Source organism: Telopea speciosissima, unplaced genomic scaffold (genome assembly GCF_018873765.1).
Source record: "Telopea speciosissima isolate NSW1024214 ecotype Mountain lineage unplaced genomic scaffold, Tspe_v1 Tspe_v1.0291, whole genome shotgun sequence".
Lineage (NCBI taxonomy): Eukaryota > Viridiplantae > Streptophyta > Magnoliopsida > Proteales > Proteaceae > Telopea > Telopea speciosissima.
Genome location: NW_025317627.1, coordinates 12,009 through 26,298, shown reverse-complemented (window position 1 = coordinate 26,298; position 14,290 = coordinate 12,009). Strand labels below are relative to the sequence as shown.

Below are 14,290 nucleotides of genomic sequence, written 5' to 3'. Positions count from 1 at the left end.
TTGGGGTGGGTCTTGCATTTTCTTTGTATTTCCGAGGAATCTGTCCTCGGGGGGTGTGGGGCCTCTTCCTCTCCCATAGGTCTATCTAAGGGGTGGTAATTGGCTGCCTTCTTTTGTTTCTTCTTTTTTCCTTCTATACACTTACATATTACCTATAAAAAAAAAGATACTTTTTAAAAAACTCTAAACCCAAAAAAGTACAGAAATGTCCACAAATAACCCCAAACGACCCACCCAGTCTGGTTTAAACCGATGATGAACATATGTTGAAATAGTTATCAATTCGAAGGTCACGACCCTCAACATCGCATCCACACGTCTAATAATAGATAAGGACACTTTTTAGAAAATTCCACACCCAAAAAATTACAGAAATGCCCCCAAATAACCCCAAACGACCCACCCGGTCTAGTTTAAATTGATAATGAACATATGCCGAAATAGGTATCGATTCGAAGGTCACGACCCTCAACATCACTTCCACACGTCTAATAAGAGATAAAGACACTTTTTAGAAAATCCCAAACTCAAAATATTATAGAAATGCCCCCAAATAAGCCCAAACGACCCACTGGGTCTAGTATGGACCGAAAATGAACATATGTCAAAATATGTATTGATTTGAAGGTCACGACCATCAACATCGCATCCACTCGTCTAATAAGAGATAAGGACACTTTTTAGAAAATCCCAAACCCAAAAAAGTACGGAAATGCCCCCAAATAAAGAGAAACGACCTACCCGGTATGGTTCATACCGAAAATGAATATATGTCAAAATACGTATCGATTCGAAGGTCACGACCCTCAACATCGCATCCACACGTGTAATAAGAGATAAAGATACTTTTTAGAAAATACCAGACCCAAAAAAGTATAGAAATGCCCCCAAATAACCAGAAACGACCCACCCGGTATGGTTCATACCGAAAATGAATATATGTCGAAATACGTATCGATTCAAACGTCACGACCCTCAACATCGCATCCACATGAGTAATAAGAGATGAAGACACTTTTTAGAAAATACCAAACCCAAAATAGTACGAAAATGCCCCCAAATAAGCCCAAACGACCCACTCAGTCTGGTTCGGACCGAAAATAAACATATGTCAAAATACGTATCGATTCGAAGGTCACGACCCTCAACATTGCATCCACACGTCTAATAATAGATAAGGACACTTTTTAGAAAATCCCAAACACAAAAAAGAACGGAAATGCCCCCAAATAACCCCAAACGAACCACCTGATCTATTTTAAACCGAAAATGAACATATGTTGAAATAGGTACCAATTCAAAGGTCACATCCCTCAACATCGCATCCACACATCTAATAAGGGATAAGGACACTCTTTAGAAAATTCCAAACACCAAAAAGTACAGAAATGCCCCCAAATAACCCCAAACGACCCACCCGGTATGGTTCATACCGAAAATGAATATATGTCAAAAGACGTATCGATTCAAAGGTCACAACCCTCAACATCGCATCCAAACGTCTAATAAGAGATAAAGACACTTTTTCAAAAATCCCAAACCCAAAATAGTACATAAATGCCCCCAAATAAGCCTAAACGACCCATTCGGTTTGGTTCGGACCGAAAATGAACATATGTCGAAATACGTATCGATTCGAAGGTCACGACCCTCAACATCGCATCCACACATCTAATAGGAGAAAAGGGCACTTTTTAGAAAATCCCAAACCCCAAAAAAGTACAAAAATGCCCCAAGATATGCCCAAACGACCCACCGAATCGGGTTTAAACCAAAAATCAACATATGCCAAAATAGGTATCGATTAGGAGGTCACGACCCTCACCATTGTATCCACACGTCTAATAAGAGCTAAGGACACTTTTTAGAAAATCCCATAGCCAAAAAAGTACAGAAAAGCCCCCAAATAATCTCAAACGGCCCACCCGGTCTGGTTCAAAACGAAAATGAACATATGTCAAAATAGGAAACGATTCGTAGGTCACGACCCTCAACATCGCATCCACACGTCAAATAAGAGATAATGATACTTTTTTAAAAATCCCAAACCCAAAAAACTATAGAAATGCCCACAAATAACCCCAAACGACCCACCCAGTCTGGTTTAAATCGAAAATGAACATATGCTGATAGGTATCGATTCGATGGTCATGACCCTCAACATCGCATCCACACATCTAATAAGAGATAAACACAATTTTTACAAAATCCAAAACCCAAAAAAGTACCGAAATGCCCCCAAATAAACCCAAACGACCCACCCGATCTGGTTTAAATCGAGAATGAACATATGCCGAAATAGGTATCAATTCGAAGGTCACAACCCTCAACATCACTTCCACACGTCTAATAAGAGATAAAGACACTTTTTAGAAAATCCCAAACCCAAAATAGTATAGAAATGCCCCCAAATATGCCCAAATGACCCACTTGGTATGGTATGGACCGAAAATGAACATATGTCAAAATATGTATCGATTTGAAGCTCACGACCATCAACATCGCATCCACTCGTCTAATAGGAGATAAGGACACTTTTTAGAAAATCCCAAAACTAGAAAAGTACGAAAACGCCGTCAAATAACCCCAAACGACCCACCCGGTCTGGTTTAAACCGAAAATGAACATATGTTGAAATAGGTATCGATTCGAAGGTCACAACCCTCAACATCGCATCCACACGTCTAATAAGAGATAAGGACATTTTTTAGAAAACCCCAAACCCAAAAAAGTACAGAAATGCCCCCAAATAACCCCAAACAACGCAACCAGTTGGGTTTACACAGAAAATAAACATATGCCAAAATAGGTATCGATTAGAAGGTCACGACCCTCAACATCACATCCACACGTCTAATAAGAGCTAACGACACTTTTTAAAAAATCCTATACCCAAAAAAGTACAGAAATTCCCCCAAATAACCCCAAACGACCCACCCGGTCTGGTTTAAACCGAAAATGAACATATATTGAAATAGGTATTAATTCGAAGGTCACTACCCTCAACATCGAATCCCCATGTGTAATAAGAGATAAGGACACTTTGAAGAGAAACCCAAACCCAAAAAAGTACCGAAATGCCCCCAAATAACCACAAACGAACCACCCGGTCCGATTTATACTAAAAATGAAAATATGCCAAAATAGGTATCGATTCGATGGTCACGACCCTGAACATCGCATCCACACATCTAATTATAGATAAGGACACTTTTTAGAATATCCCAAACACAAAAAGTACAGAAATGCCCACAAATATACCCAAACGATCCATCCGATATGGTTCGGACAAAAAATGAGCATATGTCGAAATACGTATCGATTCGAAGATCACGACAACCAACATCGCATCCACACGTGTAATAAGAGATAAGGACACTTTTTAGAGAATACCAAACCCAAAAAAGTACAAAAATTCCCCCAAAATAACACCAAACGACCCACCCGGTTTGGTTTAAACCAAAAATGAACTTATGTCGAAATAGGTTTCGATTCGAAGGTCACGACCCTCAACATCGCATCCACACGTCCAATAAGAGATAAGGACACTTTTTAGGAAATCCCAAACCCAAAAATATACAGAAATGCCCCCAAATAAGCCGAAATGACCCACCCGATCTGGTTTAAATCGATAACAAACATATGCAGAAATAGGTATCGATTCGAAGGTCACGACCTTCAACATCACATCCACATGTTTAATAAGAGATAAAGACACTTTTTAGAAAATCCCAAACCCAAAATAGTGCGAAAATGCCCCCAAATAAGCCCAAATGACCCACTCAGTCTGGTTCGGACCGAAAATGAACATATGTCAAAATACGTGTCGATTTGAAGGTCACAACCCTCGACATCGCATCCACACGTGTAATAAGAGATAAGGACACTTTTTAGAAAATCCCAAACCAAAAAAAGCACAGAAATGCCCCCAAATAACCTCAAACGACCCACCCAATCGGGTTTAAATCGAAAATGAACATATGCCAAAATTGGTATCGATTAGAAGGTCACGACCCTCAACATCGCATCCACACGTCTAATAAGAGATAAGAAAAATTTTTAGAAAATCCCAAACACAAAAAAGTACAAAAATGCCCCCAAATAACCCCAAACGGCCCACCCAGTATGGTTCGGACCGAAAATGAATATATGTCGAAATACGTATCGATTTGAAAGTCACGAACCTCAACATCGCATCCACACGTGTAATAAACGGTAAGGGCACTTTTAAGAGAATCCCAAACTCAAAAAAGTACAGAAATGCCCCAAAATAACCCCAAACGACCCACCCGGTCTGGTTTATACAAAAAATGAAAATATACCAAAATAGGTATCGATTCGAAGGTCACGACCCTCAACATCTCTTCCAAATGTCTAATAAGAGATAAAGACACTTTTTTGAAAATCACAAACCCACAATAGTACAGAAATGCCCCCAGATAAGCCTAAACGACCCACTCGGTCCGGTTCGGACCAAAAATGAACATATGTCGAAATACGTATTGATTCGAATGTCACAAACCTCAACATCGCATCCACACGTCTAATAGGAGATAAGGGTACTTTTTAGAAAATCCCATACCCAAAAAAGTAAAGAAATGCCCCCGAATAACCCCAAATGACCCACCCGGTCTGGTTCAAAACGAAAATGAACATTTGTCAAAATTGGTAACGATTCGTAGGTCACGACCCTCAACATCGCATCCACACATCTGATAAGAGATAAGGATACTTTTTAAAAAATCCCAAACCCAAAAAAGTACAGAAATGCCCACAAATAACCCCAAACGACCCACCCAGTCTGGTTTAAACCGAAAATGAACATATGCCAAAATAGTTATCGATTCGAAGGTCACGACCCTCAACATCGCATCCACACGTCTAATAAGAGATAAGGACACTTTTTAGAAAATCTCAAAACCAAAAAAGTACAGAAATGCCCCCAAATAACACCGAACGACCCACCAGGTCTGGTTTAAATCGACAATGAACATATGCCAAAATAGGTATCGATTCGAAGGTCACGACCCTCAACATCACTTCCACACGTCTAACAAGAGATAAGGACACTTTTTAGAAAATATCAAACCCAAAATAGTATAGAAATGCCCACAAATAAGCTCAAACGACCCACTCGGTCTGGTATGGACCGAAAATGAACATATGTCAAAATATGTATCGATTTGAAGGTCACAACCATCAACATCACATTCACTTGTCTAATAAGAGATAAGGACACTTTTAAGAAAATCCCAAACCCAAAAAAGTACGAAAATGCCCTCAAATATCCCCAAACGTCCCACCCGGTCTGATTTAAACCGAAAATGAACATATGTTGAAATAGGTATCGATTCGAAGGTCACAACCCTTAACATAGCATCCACACGTCTAATAAGAGATAAGGACATTTTTTAGAAAACCCCAAACCCTAAAAAGTACAGAAATGCCCCCAAATAACCCCAAACGACGCACCCAGTCGGGTTTAAACCGAAAATGAACATATGCCAAAATAGGTATCGATTAGAAGGTCACGACCCACAACATCTCATCGACATGTCTAATAAGAGCTAACGACACTTTTTAGAAAATCCTATACCCAAAAAAGTATAGAAATGCCCCGAAATAACCCCAAACGACCCACCCGGTCTGGTTTAAACCGAAAATGAACATATGTTGAAATAGGTATCGATTCAAAGGTCACAACCCTCAACATCGCATCCACACGTCTAATAAGAGATAAGGACACTTTTTAAGAAATCTCAAACATAAAAAAGTACAAAAATGCCCCCAAATAACCCCAAACAACCCACCAGGTATGGTTCGGACTGAAAATGAATATATGTCAAAATAGGTAACTATTCGAAGGTCACGACCCTCAACATCGCATCCACACGTCTAATAAGAGATAAGGATAGTTTATAGAAAATCCCAAACCCAAAAAAGTACATAAATGCCCACAAATAACCCCAACCGACCCACCCAGTCTGGTTTAAACTGAAAATGAACATATGCCGAAATAGATATCGATTTGAAGGTCACGACCCTCAACATCGCATCCACATGTCTAATCAGAGATAAGGACACTTTTTAGAAAATCCCAAACCCAAAAAAGTACAGAAATGCCCCCAAATAACCCCAAACGGCCTACCCGGTCTGGTTTAAACCGATAATGAACATATGCCGAAATAGGTATCGATTCGAAGGTGATGACCCTCAACATCACTTCCACACGTCTAATAAGAGATAAAGACAGTTTTTAGAAAATCCCAAACCCAAAATAGTATAGAAATGACCCTAAATAAGCCCAAACGACCCACTCGGTCTGGTATGGACCGAAAATGAACATATGTCAAAATATGTATCGATTTGAAGGTCACGACCCTCAACATCGCATCCACTCGTCTAATAAGAGATAAGGACACTTTTTAGAAAATCCCAAACCAAAAAAAGTATGGAAATGCCCCCAAATAACCCCAAACGACCCACCCGGTCTGGTTTAAACAAAAAATGAACATATGTTGAAATAGGTATCGATTCGAAGGTCACATCCCTCAACCTCACATCCACACATCTAATAAGAGATAAGGACACTTTTTAGAAAATCCCAAACTCCAAAAAGTACATAAATGCCCCCAAATAACCGCAAAGGACCCACCTAGTATGGTTCATATCGAAACTGAATATATGTCAAAATACGTATCGATTCAAAGGTAACGACCCTCAACATCGCATCCACACGTGTAATAAGAGATAAAGACAATTTTTATAAAATACCAAACCCAAAATAGTACAGAAATTCCCCCAAATAAGCCCAAACGACCCACTCGGTCTGGTTCGGACTGAAAATGAACATATGTCAAAATACGTATCGATTCAAAGGTCACAACCCTCAACATTGCATCCACACGTCTAATAAGAAATAGGGACACTTTTTAGAAAACCCCAACCCCAAAAAAGTACAGAAATGCCCCTAAATAACCTCAAACGACGCACCCAGTCGAGTTTAAACCGAAAATGAATATATGCCAAAATAGGTATTGATTAGAAGGTCACGACCCTCAACAGCGCATCCACACGTCTAATAAGAGATAGGGACACTTTTTAGAAAACCCCAAACAAAAAAAGGTACAGAAATGCCCCCAAATAACCCAAAACGACGCACCCAGTTGGGTTTAAACCGAAAATGAACATATGCCAACATCGCATCCACACGTCTAATAAGAGCTAAAAACACTTTTTAGAAAATACAACACCCAAAAAAGTTCAGAAATGCCCCCAAATAACCCCAAACGATCCACCCGGTCTGGTTCAGAACGAAAATGAACATATGTCGAAATAGGTAACGATTCAAAGGTCACGACCCTCAATATCGCATCCACACGTCTGATAAGAGATAAGGATACTTTTTGGAAAATCCCAAACCCAAAAAAGTACAGAAATGCCCACAAATAAATCCAAACAACAACCCAGTCTAGTATAAACCGAAAATGAGAGGTATCAATTCGAGAAAGGGAAAAAATCTGTTTTTTCTTAGGAGAGAGAAGCTCTGGGGTTTTTGGAGAGTGGGGAGTTAGGCGTTTGGTTTTGATGATGGCCGGCGGGCCATTAGCTTCGGCTAATGGTCTTCCTCCTTTGCTCAGTCCGGGGGAGGGGGAAGTAGTGGGGGGAGGGTGTAACTCGGGTGAAGGTGGGGTTGTAGGGGCTGCTCTTGGTGGCTCGGCAGGTGGTGCTGTTGGAGGGGGTTTGGGTTATCCGGTGGTAGATGGTGGGGATGCTGTCCATGCTTTGGGTGATTCGGTGGTGGGAGGAAGTGGGAGTGGAGGCCTGTTTCAGCATAATGATGGGACTGCAAATGGTTTAATTGAGGCGACAAAGAAGAAGATTTGGGTTCCGTGGTCAGCCCTCTTCTCCTCTTCGTCTTCTTCGAAGTTTGGAGATGGGCTGAAACTTTCTTATGTTGAACGTGTGGAGATAGAAGGGGCATTGGCTGCTAAGTGCCCGGCTTTGATGATAAAAAATGGGCTGGAAAAATGGAAGAAAACCTTGATGGGTCACTTTATTGGTGGCAGGCCAAGTTTCATTTTTGCACGTGATATGTTATTGAAGCAATGGAAAATCTCAGGCCATGTTGACGTCAACTTGTTAGAAAGTGGAATTTTTATTTTTCGTTTTAACCTTGAAGATGATAAGACTAAAGTCCTTGAAGGGGGGCCATGGTACGTTCAGAGAAGGCCTATGATTCTGCGTCCTTGGAGCCCGGATGTTTGTTTGGAAAGAGTTGATTTGTGTTCAGTCCCGGTTTGGATATCTCTTCCCAATCTCCCTTTTCATTTCTGGTCATCTGAAGCTCTTAGTTCGATTGGGAGTGTCATTGGGATGCCTATTGTGACTGATAAAATGACACGGTCAATGGAGAGGCTATCTTATGCCCGTTTGTGCGTAGAAGTTTCTGCTAGTAAGGACCTCCCTTCTTCTATTCCAGTTTATGGAGATGAGGGTCTGGCTTTTAACCAACGGGTTGTCTATGATTGGAAACCGCCGCTATGTAAGCACTGTAGAGTGTTTGGTCATCAGGTTGATACGTGTATGTATGGCAGCCGCTCTTCAAACCAGAATAATACGAAAGCCAAGCAAGAATGGCGAGTGAAGGAAGCAGCCGGAAACAATGGTGGTTCGGTGGCTGGGCAGCCGGCCAGACAGGCTGCATTGGGAGATACAATTTCAAATTCTGTTTCCTTAAATTCCCGCAAGACTAAAGGGAAAGAGGTTTCCCATTCCTTGGGGCATGACACCAGCTTTGGTAAGAAGAATAATTGGAAATCTGCGTCAATCTTTGAAGGACAGGCTAAAGCTAAGGAAGTTACCCAGTCCAACGCTTTTGCCTTGCTGGAAAATCTAACGGAGGAGGTTCATTACAACCCAGAGGATATGATGTTGGATGCTAACTCATGTGCTATCTTATTAGGCAATGAGTTATTTGAGGGAGAGGAGAATGTGGAAGATGATTCTTTCATCCAGCAGTTAGCAATCCTTCCTAGTTTGGAAAAGGACGGAGAGGATGGGCCTTCCTTTGCTGGTCTTAAAGATCTCCACCCGGGCAGATCTGATGAAGATTTTATTGAGGGGTACCAACGTTCAAGGGATGCTGCCCAGGATTTGAATTTAAATTCCTGCCATTTTGAGAAGTCCCCTAGTGCGTTGTGCATGGAAGAAGGAGAAATTAATGGGGCAGCTTCTCCTTTAATCGTTAATGAGCTGGCCAGGGCTGATTCCTTGGATTCTAATCCAATTCTGTCCACTAAGGGCAGGATTAATGGTGAATTGGCTGTGGATAAGGAAGGGACTGTTTTGGAAGGGCATGAGAGACGAGCTGATATGCTGTCTTTGAAAGGGAAGGGGCCAGATTGGTCCAATAAACCCTCAGCTAACTTTGAAAGACTGAAACGGCAGGCAGCGGAGAACCGTTCAAACCAGGGGTCCTTAGACAAAGGTATGGGTTTTTCTGGTTCTCTTAGTTCTTCTTTATTGGGCCGGGCCAGTGGAAGCGGCCCTAAATTTTTACCTCAACGTATTCCTGTGAAGGAAGGTGGGGGCATTAGATTGGAGGGACCTAGTAAAGGTGGGACTGATGTGGCTACCCATCACCTTAGATGAATTGCATCTCTTGGAACGTGAGGGGTATGAATGCCCCTACAAAGAGACGTGGGATTAAAAATGTGATTATGGACAATAATGCTAAATTAGCCATTCTTCTTGAGACTAAGGTGAAAGCGGAGAACTGTGCTGCTACCTTTGACTCTTTCCTTTCAAACTGAAAGTATTTACATAATGGTGAGGCAGATTCTACTGTTCGCATTTGGTTGGGCTGGGATGCTACAGTTTTTAAAGTTGAGGAAATTTTGAAATCTACTCAATTTATTCATGTTAAAGTGACTACTTTGGGGACCTCTCTTAATTTTTTGTGCACGGCTGTTTATGCTTCGAATTCGATGGAAGAAAGGAGGGAGCTTTGGAGGGATGTTATTACTCTTGCTAGTAATATCTCCATTCCTTGGGTTGCTCTAGGGGATTTTAATGTTGTTCGTCAGCAAAGTGAAAAGCTTGGAGGGGATCCAGTCCGTCAAGAGGCTGTTGACAATTTTAACTCTTTCATCTTTGACACTGATCTTATTGATTTAAAGTGGAAGGGAGAACTCTTTACTTGGAATAATAGGCAGGGGGGCAGCTCTCGGGTCTGTTGTAAATTGGATAGGGCCTTGGTTAACTTAAATTGGATGGATGCGCTCAGGTCTTCCGAAGCCACTTTCCTTCCCCCGGGGTTGTCGGATCATTCTCCAGCAGTGGTTTCGATCCTTGATGGGGTAAACTTTGGCCCAAAACCTTTCCGGTTCTTTGAGGCTTGGATTGGAAGAGGGGGGTTCGATGAAGTGGTGATTAAAGGTTGGGACTATCCAGTAAATATGAAGCTCAATCCTATTCTTCGGTTTGCGGCTCGCCTAAAAAATGTCAAGGCTGAACTCAAGAAGTGGAATAAAGACAGCATTGGAGATGTTTTTCTTGCAGTCAAGAATGCTACATTGGAGTTGACTCACATTCAAGTTAGCCTTGCTGCCCACCCAAATGACTCCGATTTAGTTATCTTAGAGTCAAAAGCCAAAAAGAAGTTATGGGAAGCTCTTAGTACTGAAGAAAAATTCCTTAAGGAGAAATCCAGAGTCAAGAATATTCAATTAGGGGATGGAAATAATAGCTTCTTCCACAAGTCCATGGTGTGTAGGCAAAATAGGAATCACATTTTGGAGGTGCACAATGAAAGAAATGAGGTTATCAAGGAACCCAATCTTATCAAAATGGAGGCAGTTTCCTTTTACATGAACCTGTTTGGAGCAAATGCAGATGACACTAGGTTTTTCCCTGAGTCTATTCCTTTACAACACGGCCTGAATCTTGCGCAGCAAAACAGTCTTATTGGACAGATTTCTAATAAGGAAATTAGAGAGGCGGTGTTTGCTATGAAGAATTCCAAAGCTCCATAATTATACAAGAAATGGATTTTTCTGTTTAGGAGAGAGAAGCTCTGGCGATTTTGAGAGGGGGATTTTTTGTGTTTACTCGTGGGAATGGCCGGCTGGCCATTAGCTCTGGCTAATGGTCTCCCTCCTGATCTCAGTCCGGGAGGGGGTGGAGAGGGAGTTTTTGTTTGTTGGAATGGGGGTGATGCACGTGGAGATGGGAGTAGTGGTAAGGACTCTCCAAGTGGTGGTGCTGCATGTCCTACAACTTCTCCTTTGGTTCCTTTGGAGGCTTCGGTTGTAGTGGGATCCCTTTTGGGGGATGGAGTTCAAGGCTTGGATGGAGCTGCTGTAGGAGACTGTCCACAACCTATTGGTGGGGTTGTGAATGATGCTGGAGGAACGACTAAGAAGGGTCTTGGGGTGCCTTGGTCAGCCTTATTTTCATCTTCTTCTTCATTGGTTACTGATGGATTGCAACTGACTTTTGTTGAACCTGTGAAGATTGATGGGGCATTGGCTGCTAAGTGCCCATCTTCCATCATTAAGAATGGTCTGGAAAAATGGAAGAATACCCTTACGGGTCATTTTATTGGGGGTAGGCCCAGCTTCAACTTTGCTCGAGAAATGTTAGTGAAGCAATGGAAGATTTCGGGTCATGTTGATGTGAATTTGCTTGACAGTGGGATTTTCATTTTCAGGTTTAATCTTGAAGATGATAAGACTAAAGTTCTTGAAGGAGGGCCATGGTATGTCCAAAGAAGGCCGTTGATTCTTCGTCCTTGGAGCCCGGGAGCGTGCATGGAAAGGGTCAATTTATGTTCTGTACCTGTTTGGGTTTCTTTGCCCAATCTTCTGTCTCACTTTTGGTCAGCTGAAGCTCTTAGTTCGATCGGGAGTGTGATTGGAAAGCCGATTGTCACTGATAAGATGACAAGGTCTATGGAGCGATTGTCCTATGCTCGGATGTGTGTGGATGTGTCTGCATTTTCTGACCTACCATCCTCTATTCCTGTCTATGGAGATGATGGTCTTTCTTTTCACCAAAGGGTGGTCTATGATTGGAAACCACCATCTTGTAAACACTGTAGGGTATTCGGGCATTCAGATGCGACTTACAATTTTGGTATTCGTAGTTCCAACAAAAATTCAGGTCTGAAAAAAGAATGGAGAGTGAAGGATCCGGCTGCAGGTGTAACTCGGCAGGGTTCAACCGGGAATGGTGGTGAAGATTTGGCCGGAGATGAAGGTGGTGCTTCGGCCGTAGCTGGAGGACGAGAGCTGGTGATTTCAAATTCGAATTCAAATTCTATTTCCTTTAATTCTCGCATGAATAAAGGGAAAGAAGTTAGTCGGCCCTTGAGGCAAGGCGCCAGGTTGGGTAAGAAGATATTGAGTATGGGATCTTCTTTTGAAGAAGGAAATAAAGATTCAGAAGTGACCCACTCAAATGCTTTTGCTTTGTTTGAGAATCTAACGGACGAGGTGAGGTATGACCCACAAGAAATGATGTTGGACCCGGATTCTTGTGCATTACTCTTAGGGAATGAGCTATTTGATGAGGTGGACAAAGAGGAGGGAGAAATTAGTGCTCAACCATTGAAGATTCTTCCATGCTTAGGGGAGGAAAGGGTGGATTTAATTGGGCAGGAAATCTGGAAGGAGGGCAGATTCGGTGGTGGGAATATTGAAGGCAATCCGAATTCATATTCTGTCCAAATGGAGCAGCCGATGGAGACTTCTTCTATTCTTGGAAAGGTAAATTTACCTTCTACTAAAGATAGTCTAGAGGAGGAAAGCTGATTTGGTGGGGAGCAGTTGGGAGAGATTCCTTCCAATTTAAATGATCTCTCAAATCCCGGTCATTGTAAGAATGAGGGAGCTACTGCCGTGGGAGGGGGAATGACATTTGAAGTGAATGTTACCAATAGATATGATGAGGTGGCATCCAGTAATTCGGTGAAGGTTATTGATCCTAATCTGGTGGTAGATATGAAGGGGGCAGATTTAGAAGGTGACAAGACAATAGATGAAGTTCGGAGTTTGAGGGAAAAAGAGACTTTAACTTCTAAGCCGTCAGCCAATATTGAAAGATTGAAAAAGCAGGCCGCGGAGTTACGGGCCACCCAAGGGTCTTCTGGGAAAGGTATGGGCCAATTAAATACTGGTTCTTTTTCTATTCTGGGCCGACCCACAGGGAGGGGGTCTAAATTTCAGGCCCAACGGGTTCTCTTAAACCCGAAAGATTCTTTTGGACCTAAAGGAGATGGACCTAGTAAAGGGGGGGGGGGGTGACACTTCTAACTTTGGTGCCAAATGAAATGCCTATCTTGGAACGTTAGAGGTTTGAATGCCTCTACTAAAAGGCTGGGGATTAAGAAGGCTATAAAGGACCATCAGGTTAAATTGGCTTGTATGCTTGAGACTAAAGTTAAGGTGGAAAACTGTGGTGCAATTTTTGACCATTTTATTTCAGATTGGAAATATGTGCATAATGGTGAAGCTGATTCGTCAATTCGGATCTGGTTGGGCTGGGATCCTACAGTGTTTAATGTTGAAGAGATCCAAAAATCCAAGCAGTTTATTCATGTTAAGGTGTCGATTGTTGGAACCTCTGTTACCTTTCTTTGTACTGCTGTGTATGCCTTTAATTCTATGGAAGGCCGAAGGGAATTGTGGAGGGATGTGGGCTCAATTGCTAACTCTATTCTTGATCCTTGGGCAGTCCTTGGGGATTTTAATGTGGTTCGTCACCAGCATGAGAAAATTGGTGGGGACTCTATTCGACAAGAGGCTGTAGATGAGTTTAACTCTTTTATTGATGACTCTGGGCTAGTTGATCTGAAATGGAAGGGGGAATTTTTGACCTGGAATAATAGACAAGATGGGGATGCTCGGATTTGTTGCAAGTTGGATAGAGTTATGGTGAACTTGGCTTGGATTGATGTGTTCAGGTCTTCAAAAGTTACCTTTCTTCCTCCGGGTCTCTCTGACCATTCCCCAATGGTGTTGACCATCTTAGATGATGCTAATTTCGGTCCTAAACCTTTTAGATTCTTTGAGGCTTGGATTGGGAGGAATGGGTTTGATGATACTGTTCTCAAGGGTTGGGAACAGCCGGTTAGCATGACTCTTAATCCCACTCTTCGATTTGCTGCTCGGCTAAGGAATGTCAAGAAGGAGCTAAGGAAATGGAATAAAGAATGTGTTGGTGATGTTTTTGCTCTGGTGAAGGCTGCAAGTGCTGATTTGAATCAGATTCAATGTAACCTTGGTGC

General features: G+C 42.0%; 1 protein-coding gene across 1 annotated transcript; it reads left to right on the top strand.

Moving 5' to 3' along the window:
- Positions 1-9,989: 9,989 nt before the first annotated feature.
- On the top strand, positions 9,990-11,036 carry LOC122647945. The gene has a single exon (XM_043841234.1). It carries the CDS (start codon positions 9,990-9,992, stop codon positions 11,034-11,036), a length of 1,047 nt encoding a protein of 348 aa, XP_043697169.1.
- Positions 11,037-14,290: the final 3,254 nt, after the last annotated feature.